This window comes from Phoenix dactylifera, chromosome 4 (genome assembly GCF_009389715.1).
Source record: "Phoenix dactylifera cultivar Barhee BC4 chromosome 4, palm_55x_up_171113_PBpolish2nd_filt_p, whole genome shotgun sequence".
Lineage (NCBI taxonomy): Eukaryota > Viridiplantae > Streptophyta > Magnoliopsida > Arecales > Arecaceae > Phoenix > Phoenix dactylifera.
The window spans coordinates 1,145,144-1,162,716 of NC_052395.1; the positions used below are offsets into that span (position 1 = coordinate 1,145,144).

Consider the following 17,573-nt stretch of genomic DNA (forward strand, 5'->3'; position numbering starts at 1 on the left):
TGGCTCTTATTGTTAGATAAACATCTTTTCCAGACAAATTTCATATTTGTTTCTGTTGCTGCTATTGTTGGCGGCGGTGGTAGTGGAGAAGGTGATGGTGTATGGGTGGAGGGTGTAGTTAGTGTTGGATTGTTTTTTTATTTAAAAAAATCAACTAAAACAAAGTTCACCTGTACTTTCTCACATTGCAGCCTTCTTTTTTTTAAAAAAAAAAATTCTAATGCAAATTGGTTTGGGTTTCAACTACATGAAGGATCATAAGGTACGATCTGGGTTGACCCAAGTACCTGAAGAATCATAACGTACTATCTGGGTTGACACTAATTGAATTGCATCCCAACAAGAGTCAAGATAGGCATGCCTCCAAGCATTGACCATGAGTCAATATCAAGTCATGTGCACACATATGACATGAATATTTGGGGCAGAAATATCGGTGCCATCTTGACATCATATGTAGCAGCACGTATCGCATAAATATTTGGCTTTTAACTATTTAGTTGGGAGGAGTCATGTTTTCTTTTCGGTTCTAAGAGCCAATGAAAATATTTCAATCTTTCAAAATCTAATTCTTACTTTCTCTAATATTTATATTTTATTTTATTTTTTATTTCGATTCCGGTTACGAATTAAATACGTCGGAGAATGTGGCTATTCTAATTTTCATTTCAGTCCGCTTTGTTTTCAATTCTAATTCCAATTGCAAACCAAATGCATCCTTGAGTTAAATACAGATTGCACTCAGTAGGATTTCAATATCTTAGTAAAAGTTCTTCTCATCCCTCTTGTGCTGTCTATTTTAAGTCTTCAATTGCTGGGTAGCAGTTATTTCCTATCTTTAGAATTTGTTTGTTCTGAGGTCCCTGACCCCTTTTTTTTTAAAAAAAATAACAAATCTTGAAATTATGATTAAATCAATACTTTGTTCGGTCTTTAATTTACTGGTCAAGAGAGTTTATCAGGATAAACTCCTCAGGTATAAGCCAATCCATTAAAAAAACAAAAAAGAAAAGCAAGGGGTCAACTCGACCCCTCAGGATCATAACGGCCCCTTATAGGAACCGGGACGAGATCAAGGACCATCCATTCTGAGTCGAACGTCTAGTGATAAAACACACGCCCCACGGATGGACTGATTGGCATATTCTTCCGCTGCGCGGAATGAATGAAGCATCGGGGACCGTCGTCGCCGCACGGAAAAGAGAGGCTTCAAGAAACTCAATTCCTTCGACGTCCCGGCCGGTCTATCTGGAGATTGGAGGTTAAAGAATAATAACAGAACCATTCCTTCATTCCAGGTGCGATTTCTATGAAACCCTTGTGCGTTAAATTTCACTTTTTAATTCCATTTCTCTTTCCCCTTCGCTTTCTTGATTAGAAATTCGTTCCTGTTGGCCTTCAGAGGGGACCCGTGTCGGCATTTTTCCTCTGAATTTTAGTAATTTTCGGGTGACATTTTGAAACCCTAATTGTCGGGTTGAGAGGAAATAGGCCAAAGATCTCGCCTAGGAAACGATCATCAATCATCGTGCGAGACGATTAGACGAATGACGGTCGCTTCAATTCGGGATCAACCACCTAATTCGTTTCAACTTATTGATCTAGGGCATTAGTAGGAATTTTAATCATTTTGTTTGAGAGTTGGGATCAAGAACTTTGGGATGAGGAAAAGGTGTGCTAGTTGGAGTAATTGGATGGAGCAGATGTCTTCAAAAGATTAAAAACAAAAGTTTTTAGGGCATTATAGGGCTTTAGAACCAGTATGTTAACTTTTGGACATTGCTGGATTAAATTCATGATAGATACTTAGATAAGATCTACGAAGAGGATTTTGACTAATCTATTAAGAGAAATAAGAGTGATTATAACCTCTAAACGTGAGTTGCCATGCCCGGCGTAGCCTAGAAAAACATGCAGTCCAGCATGAGAAAATGGTTTTTTTAATAAAAAAGAACAAATCATATATTTAGTATTTGAATTTTCCGGGGATGATCATGCCTCCATATATGCAGGGGAGAATGACTTTGTATTCCTAAACCATTCATTTGTTAAATTATTGCTTCTTAAACAAAACATAAGACTAAATAAAAGAAAGGGTTTCTACATCCCAATTCTTTTTGTTTCTATAGCAAGATTTCAACTATATGTATGTACGTGTGTGTGTGTATATAGAGAGAGCTAGACTTGGCTGCTCAAGTGGATCTCCACTTGGATCTGGTCAGATCTATATTGCACGATGGGAGTTCCACATCGATGATCCATGTCGTTGGATGTGATTTACTACCTCTAAACTTCTTACACATCAAAAGTCATGTGATTTGGAGATGCCTATGCATCAAGTTATCAAAAAAAACATATATAGTTTCATTTAGACTATCCATCTTTTAACCACTTGATGTATGGGTTAGGAGTCTCTACGTTACATGATTTTTTTATATGTAAGCAGTTTAGAAGTAGTAGATCACATTCAATAACTCAGAAAATTCTCACAAAATGATCCTTTATAACATTAATAATAATCACCTCCTAACTATTTCTATGGAAGGTAGTAATTTGTAGATAAGTCGTAGTGCACTTCTTGATATCTTCTTGGTCCACTTCTTGATATCTTCTTCTTGATCTGTTGTATAGAGTTGATATGGACATGATTCTTCACTACTTTTTAATCTTTTCATTGTTGTTGGCTTTTCTCTAATGGACCTAGATCCCCTTTGCTTCTTTAATGTCTAACAAAGTCTTTAAATAATCGAGTGCATAGGCAATGCAATAATTGGCCCATTGCTTCATATTTTTTCCCCAAATCTCTAAACAAGCTCCCCTTTAGCTAAATTAATTTTTAGAGTAAATTACAAAAATTTTCTTGCTATTTGGGCTAAATTATACTTATATCCAATAGTTTGAAAAACCTACGCTTAGTCTTATGGGGTTTATTTTTATCCAACACTTTAACCCATAACTTAAAGAACGCTAGTCAAACTATTAACTTTAAATAGGACCCAAATGCCACATCAGAAAAAATTTCAAAAATGATCAAGCTAACCTTAAGTGACATAATAGCCACCAGCTGCCCGAGGACATAAGAAAACTTGTGCATCCTCCTTCCCACCCAAGAGCAATTTCGACTTTTTACATGTGGTAAACAGCTTCACTACCGTTAATTTAACTGGGTGTAAGGGTAGGTTTTACAAACTATTGGATGCAAGTGTAATAAACATAAACCTCAGGTGGGTTCTTGTAATTCACTCTTAATTTCAATTAAAGAAACAGATGGCACCAATCGCTTGATACTATCTTTGGGCATCATTTTAAGTCTTACTCAACTTCTAGATGTATGCCTAGAATCCATTTTTGATTCGCAGCCATCTTTTAGTAGTACCATGTATTCATTCTGTTTTGTTGCTTGCAACCAGAGGCGTTACCTAGGCTATCTATGCTGTCCTTTATGACTGCTTGTCATCTAGCTTTGTATTTCTACCTCATGTTGGGCAATTTAAGGAACCTGTTCTTGTCTTTCCTCATCTGAAAAGCATTTAGAAGGATTAATCAATCATTTAAAAATAATCTAATAGGAAAGAATGTTATCAGAAAAGTTGAGTTTTGTTGAACTGTTTGTTATGCACAATTCTTGTTTGCTACGGAAAATGTTGCCACACACTTATTGGTGGAGCGACATGAATATTCAACTTTTGTGGCTTTAGTAACCATGACAGCTTGGGACATGGGCCAAAGAAAGGCATGGGGATAGAGATTGATATAGGTCTAGGCGAGTTCTGCAGGTGCCATATGTAGATTACCAGGATTATGAATGTATTGGGTTATGCATTGGCCAAATGGCCTGCTGAGCTCACCCATACCAACTACTTGATTTCTAGGATCTGTTTGGTTGCTGAGGAACTGAAAGAAAAGAAACATAGTTGTGCTAGTATCTTTATTTTCAATTTTTGGTAGTACAAAGAAAAATGGAAAAGGAAAAATTTTCAGAGAAGGCCAACATTTTCTCTAACCAGTGTAAAATTCTCTCCTTGAGAGAGAGCAATTTTGAGAAGAAAAGCGAAAAATACTTCTCGCATGCAAATGAAAATAGAGTTTTTCCAACAACTTTCTCATTAATTCTTAATGCAACCGGACATTTGAAAATTCTCTATTTTTCTTTTCTTTTGTTTTCTTCTAGAGAAAGGATCTATTTTTCTTTCACTTTCTCATCAACCAAACAGAGCCCTTGGGTTGAGGGCTCTTTATTACGTCCAACCCAATAGGGCTAGAATTGCCTACGGGTCTAATATGCGCACACATGTGCATGAATGCATGCAAGAGAGAGAGAGAGAGAGAGAGTCTTAAGCATCTTCTTTTGATGCCCCCTTGAAGTTGAAATCATGTGGCGAAGAATAAAAAAAGAGGCTGATCTGGAGGTGATACTTTCTTAGCCTTCCCCATCCCAATTTCTACTTTTGGTTCATGACAGGATCAAAAAATATTTTGGTTACAGGCCTGGGATGGTTATGGAGTTCAATTCAGCTGTGGCTTTGAGGGCTCTCCTTGCAGGTGGCTTAGCTATATTTGCAAAGGTGGGCGGGGCAATGAAGGCTGCAGGAAGCATGAAGGTGGGTGCAGCAGCAGCTGCTATGTCTGCTGCTGCAACTGCAGCCATTTCAGGAACCAAGCGAGAAGAAGAGGACGCTAGCAAACAGGCAGCAATGTGAGATTTTGCAATTTAAGCCTCCCTCTTGAGTCATGGGGGGCTAAACGAGCAGCACACTTGCAGGAATGATAATTCCGAGTGGGAATTTGTTCCAGCATTTCTCAGTAGGAAGATATATGGATCTTAAGTTAAATATTTGAGCAAGAACAGAACATTTTGTTTCAGTTTGGCAAGCTGGTTTTAGGCCAAGTCTTGTCAACCAGGCCCCACTTTATCAACATGCAAAATAGTGCAAAACCTAGGACTGAACAAGCTGCAGTTGCATTTATCATGTTCTCTTTTTCTCTTGAGCAAGTCTGGGCACACCTTCATTGTTATGCTGATGTGAAAGTGTCTTCCAATTGACTGAGCAACCTCAAGCCTACCAAAAGAATGCAGGTACCTAAAATCCATCTTGCTTTGTCTGGATGAGCTCAAAACCAATTTGTCGAGGACATGTTCGTATATAAGTTGCATGTATAATCCCTGTTGATCAGCAGCTTTGGTCCCAAGCTAGTATAGACTTGACCTACATCAAATGTTGGCGAGAGAAAAACTATCTGCATTGGGACATAACAATCTCAAGGGGATTTTTATCAAAAACACGACAGTCTCTAGTGTAAATTTAACAAATCTATGGATCATATTTATCCAATCGCAAAACTAGAAGACTACCTTAAGAAGAATAGCCGAGGTATGTAGGGATTTGTTTTTTTCTTCTTCTTTTTTTGGCACAACGGCTGCTCACACACGGCAGGTGTGGATGCAGTCAACAAAATCAAAAAAGAGAAGATAGTGCAGAGGATAAGGCACAGACACATGGTCTTTCTAGATGAAGCCTCCGGAATGGTGAGCTGCGAAAGAGGCCACCTAGTTAGCAAGCCTTTTTATATACATATGTGGCCTGATAGAGACCACACTCGCCTAAAAGTCTGCGAATCTTGGGCAGTGGCTTACAGCTAGCGCCACGTCCCCAACTCCGAATCCACTCGATCCCCGTGGTCGAGTCTTCCTCGAGGAGAATGTGGTCTGCACCCATCACACGCTTTGCATAAGTGATGTCTTTCCATGCGGCTCTGAGTTCGGTACTCATTACAGACGTGTCGAAGATCCGCCGTCCCCCAGCCGCTATCAGTCTGGCATCATGGTCTTTGATGACGAAACTCATACTTTCATTTCTCTCTCCCTCGCCAACACTGTCGTCATAGTTTACCTTGAGAAACTCAGAGGATGGGGGCTCCTAGAAGACCAATATGGTTCTGGACGCTATAGGAGCAGAATGGGAGCCTCAGATTTTTCTAGCCGTCCCGAGAGATGATGGCATAGTGGTGCGAATAATCTCCGCCTTATGAAGAAGAGCTCTGTCCACCACCATCCTTGGATGTGCTCTGCAGTCCTTGAAGACTCGGACATTCCTATTTAGCTAATAATGATAGGCTAGATAGGTAGTCCTAATCTTCCGCTCTCAAGGTTAGGCCTCCGTGAGGAGATCTCCAGAAAGTGCAAAAAATCCTCGGTCGACGTCCACCCCTGTTGAGGGTCGAGGGAGGTTCGTTCAACTACCCTCTTTAGGCCCTGTTTGAAATGGATAAATTGCCATACAGGCATTTTTTGTGTTTTTTTTGCTTTGGTCCCATTAAGACATTTTTGATACGGATTGGAGACCAGGTATTGTGCAGATCTAAGGGTGCCTGGCCTCAGGCCACAGCCAGGTTCTATATACATGTATAATACTCGGTCGATTCATCAAAAATCATAATAAAGAAGTTGATCCAACAATAATTGAAACTAATTTAGATGGTAGGGATGATAAGGCTAAGTGTGTTCTCCTTTCAGACATCATTAGTGCTCCATAAAAGAAGAAAATATTAAAATATCAATGGCCATTAGATATAGGAAGATAAGAGATCTTCCAATGCATAAAAAAAAAAAAGATTATTGTCATGCCTCAAGAATTGACCTCGCTTGACTGCTAACCTACATAACTTCATTTGTCTGACGCTCTTCACCAAGTAAAAATCAAAAAACGTAACGGCCAGGGAAGGTAGGAGCATCTTCTGAGAGAGAAGGGGAGGAGGACTCATAGGAACGATCATTTTTAGAAGGGGAACGAGATCCCCTGCTTCTACTCCCCCTGTCTCTAATATCCTCAATCATCTTATACACCATGGTCATGCTCGGGCGATCCGTAGGTTCACGAGATACACAAAGCAGAGCCACCTGCAAGAGAGCAAACATCTCATCCTCCGTCTCTTTATATCTCAACAACTCTGTATCGAAGACTTCCGACGTCCATTCTTCTCTCACGACCGTCTGAACCCACTGGGGCAAACTTATTTCACCATCCTCCGCGGGTCTCCCCGTTAAAATTTCCAACAGAATGACTCCAAAGCTATACGCATCACATTTCTGAGTAGTTCCTCTCGACGACGAACTTGAGTTCAGAGTCTCCGGAGCTGCAATGTGGGAGGCGGAATTAAATGAAGAAGATGGCGGTGCGAGAAGCTGAAGGAGTCCAAAGTCAGAAATGCGCGCATCTCCCTCATCGTCGACGAGGATGTTTGAGGAGGTGAGGTGCTGATGAGATAGCCTGGAGTTGGATGCAGCATGGAGGAAGGCCAGGCCTTTTGCAGCACCCAATGCGAGCCTCAGCCTTGTGGTCCATTCCAATGGAGTCCTTCCGGGTCCTCGGTTTCCTGTTTATCAAAATAAGCAAAGTTTTCAGGGAATGAACTCTCCATAACACCACGTACGATTTATGTATTTGGATGTCTGCGGGCGCTTGTGTTTGTCGAAGTTGTTTAATACTAATGCAGCAACCAAATATATGATGATTGTATTGATTCTCTGCCATCTAGAGTAGATATACTAATAGATGTCTATAATCTATACAGCGAGGTGGTGGCAATTTGCTTTTCGAATGAACACTATGGTCAATAACAAGATGTCCTGAGTTGTCATTATATGTAGCCTGAAAGTGCCTACTTGAATGTATTGCAGATGAAGGAAGCACTTGACAGGCTCATGGAGCTGTGTAGTTGAAGGGTGGGGCCAGCTAGGAACCGCTCTGGGACCGGTTTGAAGTCTTTCTGAGGCAAATCCCCTCCCCATCAAATTAGGCCCAAATGCATCACGTACTTGAGCCTAGGTCTACAAGTGCAAACTAGCTGAGGCGAGTATTAAGCTATCTCAACTTAATAACTTGATCAAGAGAACTGCTACACATCACTCGTGCTATATTGCATAGCAGTATCAGGGGCTGTCAATGGGGCAGATTGGAGTTAGATTCATAGTGTATCGGCGTCCATATTGGATAAGAAAATCGAGTTTGAATTTATGGTCGGATCCATCAGAATGAAAAGATCAGAACTCGCACCAAAGTTGATTAATAATTAAATTCAAATTTTCTGAGATTCAATTTAGCACATAATTTGAGGGGACCAATAAGATAAGGGTTAATAATTTCCAAAAATGAAAGGATTGTTATCACAATATCTCTCCTTATATAATAAGCTTGTATCAGATTGCGATGAGAAAGAAGCACGATAGAAAAAGTAAATGACTAAATTTGTAAAAAAAAAAAAAATCCAATCACTTTGAAACAGATTTATGTTTAGTTTAATTAAAATATAATCAAAATCTAATTATCGCGATTTTGAAAGTGGAATAGCAGTAAATGGGAGTTAAGAAAAATATGAATTAAAAAATAGTATAAATCCAAATATGACGAGTCATATAACTAATTTTTTATATTCATATGTATATATACTTTTGAATACAGTTTTATATTCGGTGGATTTTCAGGTTCCATCATAGCTATATTTAAGTTGTAAGAAATCAAAAATTTAATTTGGATCTATAACAGGCAAAATAATCATATCGGATTCCCAAGTTTTCAAGTATCACTTATCACTTAACGTGTGGCTTAATCTAGGATTTAAGTTATAGGCGGTGTGATTGGGTCTGTCCATTCTCTATATTTAGCACCCATTCCAAAACAATTCAAAAAAAAAAAAAAGGGGCGATCCACGGACCGTGCAAGAGATTGTGGAGGCTGCCGTTGGGGAGGTAATCGTAGACGAGCAGGAGCTCGTGGTCGTCGGCGTAGTAAGCCCTCAAACTGACGACGTTGGGGTGCCTCCATCCCCCGATCTCTCGAAGCAACCCCTCCTCCGCCCCCTCGGCTCTTCTCTCCTTCCCTCTCCTCCTCTCCCTCCTCACCCTCTTCACCACCACTCCCTCTCCCCCGCTACTTTCCATCACCACCCGGTATGTTGACCCCACCGCCCCTCTCCCCAGCATCTCCGCTGACCCCCTCATCAGCTCCTCCAGCCCGAATACCCCGCCGCACCCCTCAAAGAACTCCATCTTCCCCTCCCGCCCCTCCCCGTTTCCCCTTCTCCTACTTCTTCGTTTCTCTTCCCTCTCTACTCCCGTTTCCCCTGCTCCCCCTCTACTGTCTTCTACTCTCTCTCTCCGTCGACGAAGGAGCGCCGCCGCCGTTAACATGGTGACGGCGACGGCGACCAGCGACGCCGCGATCCATATCCATTTCGATTTCCAATTCCATCGCCTCCTCCCGCCACCCAACTTCGGCATCGGATGGCTCCTCGACGTCGGGTTCAAGCAACGCCGGGGCAGAGGATCGCCGCAGAGGTCAAGATTCCCGGCGAAGGAGGACGGAGGGAAGGAGGAAAGGCTCCCAGGAATCTTCCCGGCCAAGCGGTTGTGAGAGACATTGAGGTCAGAGAGTTCGACGATGGCGGCCAAAGACATCGGGATGCCGCCGGTAAGGAGGTTGTTCTCGAGGCGGAGGGTGAGGAGGCCCGGGAGGAGGAGGCCGATCTCGGGCGGAATGCCGCCGGATAGGAGGTTGCCGGCGAGGTCGAGGCGGTGGAGGTGGCGGAGCTGGAGGAGGCCGAAGGGGAAGGGGCCGAAGAAACGGTTGTGGGAGAGGTAGAGGAGCTTGAGGTGGGGCCGCCAGAGGGTGAAATCGAGGCGGTGGAGCGGGGATGAGAACGAGTTGTTCTTGAGACTGAGGAGAGAGAGTGTCGGGAAGAGGGCGAGGGCGTCGACGGGCCCGGCGAGGCGGAGGCCCTCGAGGACGAGGCGGACGACGCGGCCGCGGCTGCAGGTGACGCCGAGCCAAGCGCCGGAGCAGGGGTCGACGGCGGGGTCCCATGAGAAGAGGGCGGCGCCGGAGGGGTCGACGGAGGACCTGAAGGCTAGGAGTGCTTGGAGGTCAGGGTGGGGATAAGAGAGAGAGGCGGGGACTAGGAGGAAGAATAAGAGTAGGGCGACGGAGTATCTAACTGTCATTGTTCCTCTGGTACGAGTGAGGAGAGGGAGAGGAATGTACGTGGATTTATTCCAGTGGGATACGATGGGTATCGTAATTAGACGGGAATAAAAAGGCGGGATAGTACCTGTTGAAGACAGGAGGAGGTGGAGGAGGTGGATGAGGGGATGAATTAATCAATCATTCACTCGGGGAGGTGTTGGAGCGTGAGAATTAATTAATTAAATGGATCGAAAGAACGGGGTGAGGAGGAGCGGGTGAAGGGAGCGCGCCGACGCGCGAGCGCCGTGGACTCTCGATATTTCGAACGTCTTTAGGATTCGGCCGGGCCCAGGGACCAGGGTTCTGCAAGTATAACGATACACGGACAGCGATCAGCGGCAGGGGGCCGTATATCCTATACAATACACTATATAACACGTAAGGATATCTTATTTGATCGAATGATGTGATGGATATTGACCGCTGCATAATATTCTACAATCTAAATCAAGTACTGTAGAGAATCTGAACTTAAGAATTTAAATATTTCCACAATGAGATCGCGTTCGGATTCAGGTTCGAATTCAGATTCGAACGAATTTAAAGCCCCTCTTCAAATTAGGTGGCATTATTTAAGCCACCTACCGTGCCGATCAAGAAGCTTACAGTCACCAACGTCAACATACCTATGAAGCAAGAAATACAAGAATAGCCGCATCTTAAAGGCATGATGTTGCATTAGTCGATGGTCTCATTTTGATCAATACATTGGTTTCAATACACAGGCCATGCACTATGTTTAAGATTTGATTATTATCAACTTGAATTAAAATATCAATATGTATTTTGTATTTTTTTAAAACTATTTTGTAATGAATATTTAGTTTAAAATAAATTCTCACAAATGTTATTAGTGAGTATTTGTCTATGTTGGTTTTTTTATGAGATATGTTAATTTTGTCAAGATTCTCTACCCTTCTCTCTTGCTCAAAGTAACTGATATATCAATTGATGTTGGCATCAATTGCTTACAAAGATTAGTAAAACATCAACCTTTTGGGTATTATCAGTTCTATCGCACTGCCTGTGTATATCACATATTCAAAGTGAGGATTGAACTTTTCATATATATTTTTCTGTAACAAGAGTTACTAGTGGAGATATTGGTACTTTGGGTTATCGTGCTAAGATTAACTCAAAGTTGGAAATCATACTTAATGATCAACAGTATAATTTTAAAAGCACAATGTAGAGGAATGAGTTGCATTGCATTATATAGTATGGTACCCATTTTCTCTTAGAGGAGTGAAAAATTAATATTCCAAATCTGTTTCTGGATTTAGAGTAAATTGCTATTCTAAATTCTAAAACAAGAGACAATTTTATGTGCAGTTGCTACCCACTTAGAGTAATCCTGCATGGTAATATTTTTCCGTCAAAAAATTTATCTCTCGCTATTGTTAAATATATATTTCAGTTTTTTTGAGTTGGTTGCATCTTTCACACACAATGGAACTATTAAAATAGATCAATCGATCGCTTTTTTTTCTTCAAAGAACGAAAAAGGATCGCTGTTCATTATATTGCCTATGCTCAGATTAAGAAAGAAAATTGGTAACCACATGTTAAAATCATTTGCTCCAATTAGCTTTATACGGCCTAAATGTAATGGTTTGTGTTATGTTCTCAAACAAATCCAAATGCATGCTCTGTTTAGGCTTGACCACATAGGAATCCTCCATAGTAAAGTAATTCATGAACAATAAGGAAAGATCAAAGTAATTGTCAACAACGAAACAACTAATAACGAAAAATCATCGAAGTAATTGCACTACAGAGATTTCTGATTCTGATGAACTATGTAGAGTGGGTTTCTTTTGCCTTATCTCTCTTGGCTTTCTTTGATCCAACTGAAAACTCTGAAGAGATGACATGATCTTTAGTTGAAGGTGGAGGTTTTCCATTAAAATTATCAATATAAAGTTCTCCTGTTGCAGCCTTCAGCCCATCGAGCCCTTGTTCTCGCGCTCCAACCTTGGATTCCGTACTGCATTTTACGAAATATTGATTGCAATGAGACCTCTATCCAGTCCCCAGTTCAGTCAGAATAACTAGAAGAACAATGAACTAAACGGGAGAACAAATTCAGAAAGAAAGAAAGAAAGAAAGTTTCTAATTCAGATCCTAAGTTTTTTCACAAAATTACGTTAAACTATACGCTCAGGGAGAACAAATTATGACAGAGATCCGAAACGGGATACACACCATTTTATCGAGTCCTTCTGAATTAGAAGGATCCAGTACCACTGGATTGGGAGGTACCGCCGCTGGGTTAGACGACCTGATAGCCCCCTCGCCCGATGGCCGCGATCCATGCGATCTCCCAATGTCGACCCCTCGATCATCCTGTATTTCAGAATCCAGACACAGACATAAAATTCTTCTTCAGTTTTTTTTCTTTTCCCTCTCCCAAGAAACTCCCTAATTCAAGAAACGAAGAAAAAACTGTGCCAAGAACCCTAACCAAATGCATCAAGACAGGCGGCAGCAGTGGTGGCGGTAGCTGCTGCTGTTGCTGCTGCAGTAATGAATTCGCATGAAGCGCCGGCATCGATGCCAGTGGCGGCGGCATCATCATCATCATCTGCTGCTGCTCCTGCTGCTGCCGGCGGTAGAAATTGAGCTGGCTGAAAGTTACGTCGAGTTCACGAAAGGTGGCGTCGATCTGTGCATTAAGGTCATGGATAATGGCGACGCAGCCAAGCACAGGGTTGACGCTCCGGGTCTCCGCCTCGAACGTCATGGTCGCGACGACGTGGTCGCGTTGCTCGCTGGGGGCGGCATTGTAGAACCTCATGAGGTTGCTGATACCGAAAAGGCGGAGGACGGCTTCGAACCGGGCGGCGCGTTTGGCCGGGAAGTAGCGGGCCAAGACGCAGCCCGGGTAGCACCTGCGCCGCTGGTGCTTGCAGGCCGCGCATGACCTGCTGTTCGATGATGCACTTTCGCCTTGCTCGATCATTCTTCCCGTTCTCTCTTGCGAATTATCCGGGAGTGAAACACGGAGAAGAAAGCGTTTGGGAGGGGAGTCAAGGAAGAGGTTTAGGGTGCAGAAGGAAAGAGATTAGGGGGAAGGAACCTGAGAATATCTAAAGTTGGAAGGGAGGGTGGAGTGGCATTTAACCCTTAACTATCTTGGTGGCTTGCCAAGATATGCGCCTGCCGCTATTTAAGCGCAAGGAGCCCTGTGCGCCAACCATGTGGCGGTGCGTCATCCCAGTCATCTCACCTCGTTCATATAAAATCATTCTATCATGATCTCGTTTTGGATTGGTGCACTACATGGCCGTACATATGACCAATTATAGCCACTCATTTCTTTAAGCTGCATAAATGAAAGGCTGTGATTGGTAGTATGCACAACGATATGATACCCATAGTATAGGGAATAATCTCTCTTGCCACCTCCCATCTTATTTCGAATTATTCCTATGGTGTAGGATTAAGACCGCAAATGAGTTGACCCGAGACTCAACCCGACCCGACTCACGTGAACCCAATTTTTAGAGGACCCGTGGAGCCGGATTAATGGATTTTAAAATTGTATCTATTTTGTTTTTCAAGTTGAGTCTGGATTTACTAAATTCAGACCCACCCCAACCTGTTTGAATTTTGGGCAATTTTAAATTTTCAATCCTACGATCTGACCCGCCCGCCCTGAACTGAACCCGATAAACCATTGGGCCCGAAAAAGTCGGAACCCATGTTATTCTCTAAGTTGTCTTATGACTGATATTTATGTCCTATATGTGAGCAGTATTTTGCATCTTGAGTTTATTGCTCTAATTCAAATATAGAATAATTCATGCAGTTTCACTACTTGGTTTTAAAAGTTTATTAAAAAATAATGAGCATTTATAGCAATAAAGTAATAACTGAGCCTCGAAAAGGCCTAAGTATAAAAACATGGGTTGTTTCCCAAATAATCTAATTTGATGAGCACTGTGTATTATTTTTGTAGCCAGTCAACCTTATCTGATTTGTGGTTTTTTGTTCTTTAATATCCAAAAGAAAAGTTATTGAGACTGCTTTCTGCTTCATAAGCACGGACATACTCTTTCAAATTCAATCGGATCCGACCCAAATTTGAATTTTGGATTGAAACCGGGTTCTACATGGACCCGACCTGATCTTCTACTGGATTGGGTCTGGGTCCAATATTATGACCTGAATAAGGAACCAGGTTGGGTCAAAATCACTCGTGATCTGGTCCAACCCGATCTATTTACAACCCTATGTAGGATATAATTTCTAGAGGGAGGAAGCCTCTGTAGATTTAGCACATCCTTGAATCATAAAGTACCGCTAATGGCTCACAATGCGGTTGGGAAATGGCTTTGGATGAGGGGTGAATCTTTGCACAGGATGAGCTCTCCCGTTGAGAGTTCAACCAGCCATCCAGGTATTGCTGATGGCACAATTAAACAGGTCCTTTTATGGTACATAAGAAAGCAATTATGTTATACCGGACACGCAATAGACGAATTAGGAGATTCAATCTCTCCATTTGAACCTGAATCAAAGAGGATGAGATTCTGGATGCGAAAGGATTTAGTCACCATATATAACGACTATCCATTTATTAATGGTACTGTTCGCTTTACCCGGAAAATATTGACAGACACGAGGTGTGGGATTAGATACCTTTCCATCTTAAACATGTTCTTTTATAGGTTGCAAGAGATATTATGGAAAGGCAAAGGATGCATTGAATAAAAAAAAAAAAAAAAAAAAAAATGAACATCAAACATTCAATTTATTATAATTATTGTTATTGTTGTTGTTGTTATCATCATTGTTGTAGGAATAAAGGGTCTCGAACTTAATCCCACATCAGCTAGATAGCGAAAAGATATGTGCCTTAAATGGATGGGGAACCTTTTCCCTCGCAAGGCGCCTTTTGTGGGGCAAAACCATGCAGAGGGAAGAAACTATGAAACCCCTCCCCAAAGCGAACAATACATTGTGAGGGACGCAACCATTCTTCTGCATACGATTGGTGGGAACAAAGGTCTGAGGCTGGGGGATACCTTTGACCTCATCATTGGTGCTTTCGTTGAGAGCCCTTGACTCCGGCACAAACCTTCTCGCTGGGGGGCTGATGTTGTGGGAATAAAGAGTCTCGAACTTAGTCCCACATCGGCTAGGTAGCGGAAAGATCTGTGCCTTAAATGGATGGGGAAACCCTTTCCCTCGCAAGGTGCGTTTTGTAGGGCAAAACTGTGCGGGGGGGAGAGACTATAAAACCCCTCCCCAAAGCGGACAATACCTTGTGAGGGACGCAACCATTCTTCTACCTACGATCGGTAGGGACTAAGGTCTGAGGCCGGGGGATACCCTCGACCTTATCATTGGAGCTTTAGTTGAGAGCCCTTGATCCTGGCACAGACCTTCCCATTGGGGGGGCTGATGTTGTGGGAATAAAGAGTCTCGAACTTAGTCCCACATTGGCTAGGTAGCGGAAAAGTCTGTGCTTTAAATGGATGGGAGAACCTTTTCCCTCGCAAGGCACCTTTTGTGGCAAAACCGTGCGGAGGAAAGAGACTATAAAATCTCTCCCCAAAACAGACAATACCTTGCGAGGGATGCAGCCATTCTTCTGCCTACGATCGGTGGGGACTATGGTCTGAGGCCGAGGGATACCCACGACCTCATCAGTCATCATAATTATTATTATCGTTATCCTTATATTATTTTTATTGTTACTATTACTAATGATATTATTCTTATTATTGTTATTTGCTATTGATGATAGTAGAGGTGGTCCGAATTTACACAATGGGCTTGGTTTTGCACACCGTTAGGCATGTTACATACAAGGTTACACCAGTTTCACACATTACCCCAATTGTACATAGACCGATGTAAAATGATCATAAAAAGCAAGAATCATGAAATAAAATTTTCAGTTAACAGAGATTTGAAAAAAAAAATCGCAATCAATGTCCAAAGAAAACTTAAATTGTCCCTCTCCCATATTATCCTTAACACCCTAACCCTTGGTGAAAATAGGATTCTGAAATTGAAATCTTTAATTCAACTACCAAGAAACTTTACCATGTTAGAGAGGGCACATTAGTTAGTAATGAGTTTAAATGCTTTCTGGACTCTTAGTCTATACATAAATTAAAAGGACTAAGATGTCAGAATTCTAATCAACAAATTATATTGTCCCATTACAATTATATTGTCTTACTAAATTACATCCAATTGATTACATTTTCCTTTTTCAACCACTAATATTAAACTTGATGGTAGGTGTAATGATACATACACACTACATGCGTACATATTATGTATACAAATATTAAATATTTGTGTGTGTATAAGACTGATGCTATTGTGTGATCAGATATTCTGGGAAATCTGTATTTCTTCTTGAACAATAAATGATGTGCCATCCAAATTAAAGATTTAAATAGTTAAACATGATCTACACTACAAAATAGGTCAAAAAACTAAAATTAATAGTTTAGTCTCTAACCTAATCATCAAGTAGGAACCAAAATGGATAATTATATTTGCATGATACTATGTTTACCAAGATTTGATGACTAAAACATTGGTGAATTTAAATCTACCTCTATATTAAGATAGGAGTATCATGATTCATAAAGGGGACTTTCAATTTATGCGCTGTGTCTTGTAGTCTGCTACACTACGAGTCTAGGACAATTAATGCTATTCATTTTGAGACCTACTCGATGATTAGATTAGAGACAAATAGACATATGAATTTTGATTTCTAGACTTTTTTACAATATAGATCACGTTCAACGGTTTGAATTTGAAATTCAGATAATCCATCGTTGATTTTCAAGGATGTGTCACTTTTCCCTAAACACACACGCACGCACACACATACATTAATACATACACCTACAAACACAAATTTGAACGGCTTCTGAACAACCCACCTTTCAATTGAGTTCTGACTCAAAACCTGACAAAACCTCCATATGAAAGAGTTCTTTTGAAATCCTCTACACCCAACTAATCAACTGTCTGTCTTCATTTCTCATTTCCTTTATGATCCAACCAACCCCACACTACAACACCTCTATATCTTAACCGTCCTCCATGAGTGAGCTGCATACCCACAATCCTTCCATTGTTTCATCCAAAAAAAAAGTGTATTGTTTTTCATTCTAAGAAACAAAAATAAATCACTGATTTTCAAAACATAAAAATCTTGTTACTTGCTATTTTTTACAGTTTTTCATTAATTACTTGAATGCTAGATTTTAATCACACATTCAAATCAAACTTGCTCATGCCATGCAGAATCAAATTATAACAATGATGTCTCAAAATAAATTAATACCATATCAATAAATTCAACAATAAGATAGATTGATTACATGCTTATATTTTTCTTCCCGCATGCGCATCTGCACATACATCTTGACTAGCGCGCACGCACACACATATATACATACATATACATATATATACAGACATACAATATATACGTATACATACATACATACATACATACATAAAATGTCTTGCACACCTATTAAGAATACAAGGTATCTACTCTTCTTAGGTTCA

The 17,573-nt window shown here is 41.2% G+C and overlaps 2 protein-coding genes and 1 long non-coding RNA gene across 3 annotated transcripts; 1 reads left to right on the forward strand and 2 right to left on the reverse strand.

Moving 5' to 3' along the window:
- The first annotated feature begins 1,073 nt into the window (after positions 1–1,073).
- Positions 1,074–4,991, forward strand: LOC103712864. The gene is made up of 2 exons (XR_005511318.1): positions 1,074–1,298; positions 4,487–4,991. It is a non-coding gene; the product is annotated as an uncharacterized LOC103712864 (long non-coding RNA).
- Positions 4,992–5,192: 201 nt separating this feature from the next.
- Positions 5,193–10,092, reverse strand: LOC103712875 (probable leucine-rich repeat receptor-like protein kinase At1g68400). Its single transcript, XM_026806853.2, has 2 exons — positions 8,713–10,092; positions 5,193–7,374 (listed from the first exon to the last, which is right to left on the reverse strand). Exons 1-2 carry the CDS (start codon positions 9,995–9,997, stop codon positions 6,698–6,700), a joined length of 1,962 nt encoding a protein of 653 aa, XP_026662654.2. The 5' UTR covers positions 9,998–10,092; the 3' UTR covers positions 5,193–6,697.
- Positions 10,093–11,700: 1,608 nt separating this feature from the next.
- LOC103712876 (LOB domain-containing protein 7-like) lies at positions 11,701–13,156 on the reverse strand. Its single transcript, XM_008799567.3, has 3 exons — positions 12,484–13,156; positions 12,225–12,365; positions 11,701–12,006 (listed from the first exon to the last, which is right to left on the reverse strand). The coding sequence occupies exons 1-3, from the start codon at positions 12,979–12,981 to the stop codon at positions 11,932–11,934; spliced, it is 714 nt and encodes a 237-aa protein (XP_008797789.3). The 5' UTR covers positions 12,982–13,156; the 3' UTR covers positions 11,701–11,931.
- Positions 13,157–17,573: the final 4,417 nt, after the last annotated feature.